We start from the raw sequence: 10,978 nt of genomic DNA, 5'->3' as shown, positions 1-10,978 counted from the left end.
CAAAGTAGCCTATCAATACTTTACCACTTCCGCTTGTATAGCTAAATTTACTAGTGGACAGGTGGCCAATCTACATGGGGTCTAACCATAAGACTATACATAGAACATATGGTCACCGTTTCCGCACAACTTCTGTCAGCAACCCAAACAGAATGACTCAGTTTCCAAATATAGATGAAAAAATACAAATATAGTTGTGTACACAGCCTAGCCTACAGTAGAATACCTGTGCGTGAATGCACATACTGTAAGGTGGTTTTGAGACCTATGATGCAATTTCTTACTCCGAGCGAATGAATATCGTTTACGAAACCTTCTCATCTCCACTAGTTCTAAGTTCTGACCTCTTGTGGATACCAGAGGAATTACTAGACACAGACAGTGGAGACCAGTGTGTTATTTTCCTGTTTCAGAAGGTAGGCCTACCAGTATTCGTTACATGACGTGAATCCTTTATCATACACTAATAATCAAATCTACTCACAGAATAACCCTTTTAAATATCACTAGTTTTAATTGGAAAACATTTCGAAAATAGGTCAGAGAAGCAGTGCACATCAAATTCATAGTTAGTACATCATCGGAAAATAGGATACACATGATAAATAGGAAAAAAACATAAATATGCCAAAACCATTCACTTTAACTTAACATGTCATTCAGATGTAGAGCAGAGTACCTGCACTTTTCCATGAATTTATTACACTCATTGAGAATAATTTTCCTTAATGGATAAAAAACACTAAAATCAGACACTCAGAATTACCAACAGGTCATTCTACAAATATCATAATCTTTCATAATTGGCATTGTTACAAACAAACTTGTACACAATTCAATGCAGAGGTTTAACACTTTGTTACAAAAAAAGGCAAATGGGAATAGAACAGTGTGACAAAACGTAAAATTATTGGCAACATAAAGATAGACAACAGCAAATATTAACATAATTAAGGAAAAAAGATTAAGCTTATCAGTACCTTTCAGTTGACTGTAGATATAAAGCACTGATTAACTTTGAGATTATCCTGTCTGGATTCAGTCATGCAAAATCTAACACATTTCACACTGAAGGGATCTCACATTTTGCCAAACCTATGCAAACTGTTCCATGCCTAACTGTATTTCTGCCTATGTCAAATTAAGCCTTAGCCTGTAATGTAATGCATTAACGGCCCAACAGAAACCCAGCCACTCAACTGAGCACCCCTGCTCAAGTTTAATCCTAACTGATGATAATGCAACTGCATCGTCTCATCTGTGGCCAAAGGCAGCTCACGTGGAGTCCTTACTGAATAACTGCCAAGTCTCAATAAAACTCAGAACTTCATGACAGAAAGCCATCCAAGGAACCTTATGTGCCTCACTCATACACATACACAAAGAACCCACACTACCCCCTTTCCTGAAAATAACAACAAACAAATTACAGCTGCAGTCCGTTGGGAGGTTTAAAAAAAAAAAAAAAAAGGCATGGCTCAGTCACAGAAGATTTTAAATATGTATACTTCAAAAATGAAAATTAGAAATCAAACATCCCAACATTTGGGGGAACTAACTAGACCAACACAATATGCATTTCAAGTCTATCGCAGCTTCCATCCACTCGAAAACGGTCCAGCATAGCAACTTCCAACACTGTGACTACTAAAGAGTTGCTACAATTTACTAGCACTGTGACTATTTCCATCCACAAATATGGGCACATCTTGAGTAAATCAACTACTAGTTCTATCCATCTAGGCCAAAGGTGATTCACTGATACAAGTGTGATAAAACTAAGAACTTGCAACTACCTCAGGAGAATGCACACGGAACTGTCTAGAGTAGGTGATATAGACGAGCACACCAGATGTGAGGAGAAAAAAAAAGCTCTACATTGGTCTGAAAACATGCACATACTAAATATTCTTTGCATGGCAGATTTGTCTGTTTGCATACATGATCCAGTGGCATTCACTCAAGTCAAGGATGCTGCACTTTAGGAGGATGGTACTCACATGAGAATCAAGCCCCCCCGCCATCCTGTCATACATGAGACATTAAATGGTTCTGCGAGAGTGCATATTTAAGCCTTTTACGCCTTTAGCGCAGAATTAAAACAATAATAACAGAGTCAAACAGAAAAACGTTTCTACATTAGTGGCTGTTATAGGTGTGTGTGGTACAGCTTGGCACCCAAGTGTACCAGGGACAAGACTACAGGAAGGTGCGTGGAGTCCAGTGTGTTAGGTGTCTTGAGTGCTTGCGTTCTTTTCCAACGCATCCCGAGAGTGACCAGGGCCTGTGTCTATCCAGCACATTGAGGAGTAATTGCTTTCCTACACTATTGCATGGTGAGGGTGTGTGCGTCAGACTATAAGAAAGCACTGGGATTCGCTGCAGGGTCCTTCTGGTTCCTGTAGCGCATAGCCAGCCAAACACCCAAAATCTAGGAGGACAACAGAAACCAAACATTAGCCATTTAATTTTCATTACTGCATTATCCCAGAAGCTATGAGAAAGACATTTTGAGAGGCATTAAAATTGCAGAGGGCCATAAAGTGATTACAAATAAGAGACAGCTTTCAGTCAAAGTTTGCATTGAGAACTGCAAATGCATGTTAAATATCAGCATTAGCCTGGGTTTCCCATGCTGCCTTACGTGCGCGATATTATTCACGCTGCTAGGCAGCCTGGATTCTGTGGACTTTGTTTTCACCTCAACGAAGGAACCAATCACAGAACGGCGGGAGGGCAGCAAGACGATGACGACACACCAAAGCCGTTATGAGCTATGTACAGACGCATTTCATAGACATTCGTAATGCCCAATAAACGCCTCTGGGCATTCGTGAACCACGTTTCAAATACAAGAAAATTAATGCCTAGTTCCCAGACCCCATCTAAATGAAATGAGGTCTGACGTTAGCCAGGCTATATCAGCATGGTGTTAGCCAGGATATGTTCCCATTTCACTGTGCATATGTATGGACAGTCAGTAGAGGAAAGGTGTGGTGCGTTTGTTCTGACCTCCGTGAAGCTGAAGAAGAGGCCGACTCCTCCCAGGATGCGGAGCGCCTCAGAGGCATGCTGAAGCATCTTGTAGCCGCACGTCTCACATCCCGGAACACTCTTTTTACAAGGCTTCACAGGAGAGAATGGGGTAACACTTTATAATAACTACACACAATTCATAATTTATTAAGCCTTTGTTACTTATTAGTTAATGGTTTGTTCATCATTAGTAATTTATAATTTATCATCAGTAAAGCATTTGTTCACACAGTTATAAATAGTTTGTTCATAGTAAATAAGCCTATATCTTAAATATGTTTATACATTATTGTTAACACTTAATAAATTATGCAATAATATGTTTTTGATACCAGTTAATATTTCCATTATATAACATGTTACATACACATGCACTAATGATTAGTTAGGGTGAGGATACATATTTTATAAACCCCTTCCTAATACTATAATTAATAATTAATTCAGGAGTTACAAATGGTTAGTTAATGATATTTTGTGAGCTCATCTAAAGTGAGGACGTTTTATGCCTTGCAACACATTTACAAATGAGTTGTACGACATAGCACCAGTTTTTAAAAAAAAAAAAAAAAAAAACAAGCCAATTGGGTGCCACATTTTCGATATATTATCGAAATAAATTATGCCATCTGTGTGGATTGAGCTGGCAATTTGCTGCTGGGAGAATCAACCAATCCACATGCACATTATACATCCCCAAATTTTATCATCCATGCTCTGCCAGCTCAATCACTAATCAGAAGCAACGGCATACCGTTGTCTCATTGGCATAACGTTTTTGGCTTTACGTAGCTAGCCTAGCATGGGCCATTGAAATGAATGAAAGGGGGCGGCACTTCCTCTCTCTCTCCAGTTCTATATAATACCTTCATGAGTGTGACCCACTTTAAAATCATGCAATGAACAACATTATCTGTCCGTAACACATAACAGACAAAACGGTTTCCAAACCATTGAAGGCCTTAATTCTTACCGCGGAACATCTTTCCCAATCACTTGTGAACTGCAGTTGATTTTGAGTGGTGTTGAGCAGTCCACAGCAGTCCAGCTTGTTCTCTAGATCCCCTTTGATTGTTTCATCAGTCATCATTCCCCAGGTGGAGTTCAGCAGCTTGCCCTGGAACAGTTTACAAACTCAGGATTTTCACACAGGAAAAGACAAATGGATGACAACAAACAGAGCTGTGGAACGTATCCTCTACAAACTAAATGTTACATTCTTTGGTTGGGGGTTACTCTGGCTATTTCTATAAGTCTCAATTGTGAGTCTTGATTAGTGAAAAGTTCTATTTCATTACTGTGGCTTACGGGAATCCCAGCTCAGTAACCATGGTCATTTATGCAACTGACAATCTTAATCTTAATTTAGCGTGTTTAGTTGTTCCATCAGTCGGTAATAAAAAACCCAAAAGATGGTTCTGTCAAGTAAGTAATGAAATGGTCAGCATTTCTATTTAGGCTACTGAAGTTTATTGACAAATTGGAGGATCATGGCATCAGGAACCACTCGAAGACTCATCTGTATTCTTCTGACCTGCCCAGAAGGCACTTATCGTAGTAGTGTGGTAGTGTGCCTCTACAGCAAATTTAAGATGAATGATTTTTAAACAGATTGCTAAAATGTATGCTTCTGCTGCCTTGGCTAAGTTGTTGTATTGTGCTTGACTAATCAACATGTACAGTAACCTCCAGAATTTTCAGCACCTCCACTAAAGTTGACTAAAAACAGGTATAAAAATTATCTTTTGGTGATTTATTGTAATCTCACAATAGAAACAATGAGGGGAAAATCCAACCCTGAATGAAAGCATATTTATTCTGAGGAAAAGGACTCTCATAAAGAAATACATATTTTTAACAAAAACAATTGTGTCTCCCGCAATTATTGGCACCCCAAGAAAAATTACACAAAATGTAATAGAATAATTTTTATATTTATATTCACAGGGCCTAAATTTCAGCGCGGGATTGCAGGTATTGCGCATAATTTATTCAAGTCCCGCAAATCTAGCCATCATAATGCGAGAAAGTCCCGCACTGGCTGATAACGTTAATCTAATAATGGAGCGGCGTGAATGCGGGAATACTGACTGGACGGACCAACTTTTGACTTGAATTGAACGTAGCCCCATGCAGAGACACACGCGCACAGTGCACAGTAGGCCTACTTTCACTTTCTAGAGTGCGCTTTCATTACCTGAAAGATGCTTCACCAAAACAGATCACAAATTACCAAATGTAACATGTGTTGTCACAAACACATACTCCTATTAGAAAATGAAATCCGAAATCATGTAAGTAGCCTAAGGACTATGTTAAGCGTCGTTCTCTCATTGATGCCTGTAATAAGGAAAATGCTCATTGATGCCTGTAATAAGGAAAATGCTTAACATCGAGGTCTTTGTTCTTAATCCTGAACACTCAAACTGGGCCAAGCCTGTTTGGTTTGTAAAATGTTGTGCCCCCCGCCCCCTTCCCCCCAACTGTATTAATCCCCCCTATGTGAAGCACCGAAGGGGGGAATTCCCCCCACATTTTGAAAAATGAATTTTAGGCCCTGAGTTAATCAGTGTCTGTGAACTGTCAGTTTATGATTTTCTTTTTCACTAGGGTATGAAAATAAAGTGACACAGAGGCTAAATCCCCTAGTCATTTTTTGACATGGGAAAGACAAGAGAATACACTAAATTTAGATAGAAGGAAAGTGTTTTGACATTTATAAGGGGAAATTTGTCAGGGAAGGGCTATACAAACTAAGGACTTGGTTGAAAATGGCCATATGTACAGTTAAAACAATAATAAAAATGTTAAAATCAACTGGAAATGTTACAATCATGCTTGGACAAAGACCCATGCTTATCTTGCCCCCACGCACACTACAGAGGATGGGAAGAGAGGCAAAAAATAAAAAAAGAACCACTGTTGGAGATTTACAAAAAAAGGACATGCCTGGTAAAAAACTTTCCTGTCATTAAATTACAAATGTAAATGGCAGGAGTTATTGAATGCTACAGTGACTGGAATTGTGGTCTATTGTCAGATGAAACAAAAATTGTGCTCTTTGGCAAGAAACCACTAGGTGGGTTTGGCTTACATAGAAGAATGACTATACTAAACGGAAACCAAAGCCTAATAAGAATTATGGTGGAGGGACTGTGATATTGTGCAGCTGTTTTTATTCCCAAATGCCTTGGGAGCCTTATTAAGGTGTTGGGTATCATGAACCCCAAGAAGAAAACAAATTGGTATCATGAACCCCAAGAAAAAAAAAAAAAAAAAAAATGGAAATCTGTCACTACACTAAAAGTGGGTCATGATTGGATCATACATCAGGTCAATGAATTAAAACAAAAGTCCAGATCAAAACAAAAATGGTTTACTGAACACAAAGTCAAGCTTTTGCCATTACCATTTCAGTCAACTCCATAGAAAAACAGTGGGGTGAGTCAAAGAGGAGAATGTACAAGTCTTCTCTCTCGTGAGATTTTGTAAAGAGATTTCAATAAATAGCTGTTTTTAGTTAACTTTAGCAGAGGTACCCATAATTCTGGAGGGTACTGTAAGTATGTCACTCGTGGTTCCTATATGCAGGGCCAAGACTCACTCTAGCTGACCTTGTAATATCAGGGTGAACATTAAGCTTTCATTTAGAAGTATTTAAATGCCTCCAAAAGACACCTTGTTCAAACCTATCTGCAATAAGTCTATAACTGAACCCTTATACATTATGCTCGCTTTTATTTGATTAAAACTTTTGATTTAAGTCAATGGTTTGGTGAGGATGATAAATGCATACTTTGCTCGTGTGTGGGCAGTCTTCACCATATCCTATCAGGGTGCAAGGTAAGTCTCTCCTAGGGGCGGTATACGTGGCGTCATAACCAGGTATTGAAATGTGTGGCAGCGGCAATAGAGGATAAAAGGAGAGAAGTCAATTAATTAGCAGCTAGTAAAGGGGTAAGGCAAATTAACTTTGTACATCAGGGGGATAAACCTTGTTCCTTGAAGGCCAGGTGTAAAACCGCCAGTTAAAAAAATGGGGCGGGCTGGGAAATGAAGGTTGATCTTGGCCAGCAGATGGCGGTACCTCCACATATAGTGAGTACTAAGCTACGACCCGACGTAATTCTATGGTCGGATTCAGAGAAGATAGTTTACTTCATTGAACTCACTGTTCCTTGGGAAGACAGAGTGGAAGTGGCCAATGAGCTGAAGAGAGCTAAATACACTGAAATAGCAGAGGAGGCAGCCAAGCGAGGTTGGAGTGCACGATTAAGGCCTATTGAAATCGGTGCACGTGGGTTTGTGGCCAGATCTGCTATTGGCTTGCTGTCTGAATTGGGCATTTGTGGGCGAAGTCTAAGGCAGGTAGTTAGTAACATGTCTTTAGCAGCAGAACGGGCAAGCGAATGGTTGTGGGTAAGGATGATGGTACTTGGCTAAGGTTTTTTATGGTTTATGGTTCAGTCCGCATTAACGGGACGGACCCACCTAGCCAACTTAGACCATGCCTAGGTTGGTTAAGGGTATTTGGATGTTTGTTGTGGTAATATGGTGGCAGCATGGGGCGTAAGCTAACTGGCTAATTTGTTTTGTGTTTGCGATGGGGCCTAAGCTAACTGGCTAAGCTAACTGGCTAATTTGTTTTGTGTAACTTCTTTTGTTTGTGATGGGCTGTGCCTAGATTGATGGTTGGTTGGCCAAGGTTTTTATGGCTATGGTTCAGTCCACATCAACGGGACGGACCAACCTAGCCAACCTTGACCATGCCTGGGCTGGTTAAGAGTATTTTGGGTATTGGATATTTCAATGTGGTAATATGGTGGCAGCATGGAGGGGAGTGTCTCCAGGACGCTGGTTTCACTGTTAAGCCTTCATGAGGTGTCGTGGGCCTAACTTAACGAAACATCGGTGAATGAGGGTGCCCACTTGATAACCCCAATGACATGCCGCATACTATATACTGCTGTTGGATGGGCCATTTGTATTGTGTTTGTGACCATTTGTTGGCGGATTTGTGGGTAGTGTGCTTTTTTAAAGTTAAACTTGAGCAGGGGCTTCTGAATGTGTTTTTACCTTGGATTTTGGCACAAGGGATTTTAACATCTAATCCTGTGTATTAATGTAATGAAATCAAACACGAAACCTGTAGCGCCATTTTCCAAAGTTGAAGCAAGTCTAGCATAGCACATGTATTGAAGTAATTGTGGTATAAATCCCTGCATCTCACCTGCTGCCCTTGATTCATAGCCAAGCAGGAACAGGACACTCCAAACTGGAACAGGAAGACAATGAACAGAATAACCATGTACTGCAAAAGAGTCAGTTAAGGGAGAGAAACCAATTTTCCACATCGATTGCCCTATGCATTTTGGAAGGAAAAGAAAGTCACTACTAGCCGTTAGGCCTACTTTAGAATTAAAAACATAAAACACAGCAGCAGCATGCCAGAGCCTTCACTATGGAGACAAACATAGAGTCAAAACAATATGTATATCCTAAATACTTTGCAGCTGAATATTTGATAGACAACCTCTCAATAAGACTTAATTCGACAAAAAATGGCTTGTCCCTGTCTTATCTAATATATTGCGGAATAACTGATCCCTTACACAGTCATTGTGATTGAAAAGGATACAAAGAATAGCATGACTTGGTGGTGGTGGATGGCACCAATAAGGCCCACGATAGCGATGAGCAGAAGGAAGACGCCAACAGCTATAACGCCTCCAATGATGTGGATGCTGGAAACTATGCCGAAGCCCTTTCCCCATGCCGCCACACCTATCAGCAGCAGGCCCACCAGCTGAGGTAGAGAGAAAAACATGCATTATTATTCAACACAACTGAAACAACATGTCTTGGTTACAACAGGCCTTTGGTGTTTGTGACCTTATACTGTGAATAAGGAGAATCTACCTAATGGTCAGTGCTTTTGTACCATGAAGGAGGTTCCAGGCCCCATATTCAGCCTTAATAATTAAGGTATTGAATGGGATACAATCCCATCATCCACACGTTAACTTTACATTTTGATCAATTTATTGAAATAACTTCTCGCAGCGCTATTTCCACAACGCCAAAATACCAAAATAGTATGTGTAAGACTACAAATTCCACGCTGCCACGTAAATAAAAACATTGTTCTTGAACATTTCACAAAATCAAGTCCAAACCTCATCGGTACTGAGGTGAGACAAATTTGGTAGGGTTAAACCGGGTCAGAGACATTGAGATGGGTTAGGAGTCAAACTGCAACCTTTTCAACGTCCTTTTGTGTTAGCCAACTGATAAGTTACAAACTGACAATCATGAAGTTTTGAGTCCGACGTTCCCAAACACCAGGATCCTGCTGAAATATCCAGGTAGTTTTTTTCCTGACCAAGCCAGACTGAAGCTTCTTGGACAGAGACTGCTACTACACTCAAGTGATTCTTCCATCATATTTAACAGAACAATGCTCATTGTGTCTCTCCAAGTCCTAACAGCAATTTGACCTAACGGGATGGTATGTAGCAGGATGGTTTTCAGTTAACGGGTCCAGGCATGAATATGGTCCTGATCAACACTAAGTTCGCTAACTTAAATATGTCTTCATCAGTAACTTTACAGCGCATGATTGGGTATAGACCAAGACATTTACGCTATATAACAAGATAGTCGTATAGCTATTGTTTTAACTGACTAGACCAACAAGACCTAACAACCATTTGCTAGCCAACTTTGGTCAATAGCGGTTCATAATGGACAGCTAATAGCGTTAGCTAGCTAGCTAGCTACACAACTAGCCAACTGAAATGGCTTCTTACATAATCATTCGGCAAAAAAACTCTTACTATTATTCATATGTAATTATATAATTCGCCCCAACGACTATCAGCCATACCAAAGAGACGTTTTAGTTTACGCAGATAACACTGGAAGAGAATCGAACAAATGGTTAGATAGATTCTTGGCTACTAAATTAGGCTAGCTAACGTTAACAGCTGGATAACATCACAGTCCTTACAGGCGTCTAGACTGTCTGGTAAAATAAAACTTACCATGTACACAACATTAAGCGAGCACAAGGCATTTTTTGAACAAGTAAATCCTCCACAGACCATCCTTGACAGCGGACCTTTGAAAATCCCCACTTATTTTACAGTATATGGAAAGAAAACCTTTCCAGGGAAAAGACTGGACACAATTTCTAGTACCTAACGTCAAATGTTACCAAGCTCATGAGGCACTGGCGTAAAGAGGGCGTGGCTATGCGTCACATACTGAAACAGTATGACTCACGACCTTTGTGTTCATCACGTGGCACAGTCCAAAGCTTTACCTCTTGGACTATGAAATATATGAAGTAAACACTATCCTAAGATAGTCATAGGCCTAATCATAAATCATGCATACTGTTATCATGGTGTTGAAAGACGCAGCAAAGCCTATAGCCTACCTGACTTGAACAACACCCACCTTTGTACTTTACATGAATAATCTTGTTAGTATCAACCAACATTAAACATTTCAATTGTTTTTAAATTTTCAGAACGAGACAACACGTAATCAATTATTTACAAATATTATCATAATATGGCTCAATGGAGTGTCATGCATTTTATCAACAGGCCTATTTCTTGGATTAATGCGTAAGGATACGTAATTAACACATAAGGCTGCTGGTCCTGATGGTATCTCCCGATGTGTACTCAGGGCCTGTGCATTACAGCTGACTGAGGTTTGGACTGACATATTTAATCTGTCACTAGCCCACTAGCATGCTTTAAAACCACCTCCATTGTGCCGGTGCAAAAAAACTCCACTGCAACAAGCCTTAATGACTTCCGTCCAGTTGCCCTCACCCCCATCATCATGAAGTGCTTCGAGAGGCTGGTCCTGGCCCACCTCAAGACTTGCTTACTTCCCTCACTGGACCCCTTCCAATCGCCTACCGTCA

General features: G+C 40.1%; 1 protein-coding gene across 1 annotated transcript; it reads right to left on the bottom strand.

Annotated features, from left to right (window-relative positions):
- Window positions 1-488: 488 nt before the first annotated feature.
- Window positions 489-10,282, bottom strand: tspan31 (tetraspanin 31). The gene is made up of 6 exons (XM_048242184.1): window positions 10,080-10,282; window positions 8,675-8,842; window positions 8,267-8,347; window positions 4,010-4,153; window positions 3,013-3,126; window positions 489-2,431 (listed from the first exon to the last, which is right to left on the bottom strand). Exons 1-6 carry the CDS (start codon window positions 10,140-10,142, stop codon window positions 2,357-2,359), a joined length of 645 nt encoding a protein of 214 aa, XP_048098141.1. The 5' UTR covers window positions 10,143-10,282; the 3' UTR covers window positions 489-2,356.
- Between the last annotated feature and the right edge of the window lie 696 nt (window positions 10,283-10,978).

Source organism: Alosa alosa, chromosome 4 (genome assembly GCF_017589495.1).
Source record: "Alosa alosa isolate M-15738 ecotype Scorff River chromosome 4, AALO_Geno_1.1, whole genome shotgun sequence".
Lineage (NCBI taxonomy): Eukaryota > Metazoa > Chordata > Actinopteri > Clupeiformes > Clupeidae > Alosa > Alosa alosa.
This window is presented reverse-complemented; position numbering and strand designations above follow the sequence as displayed.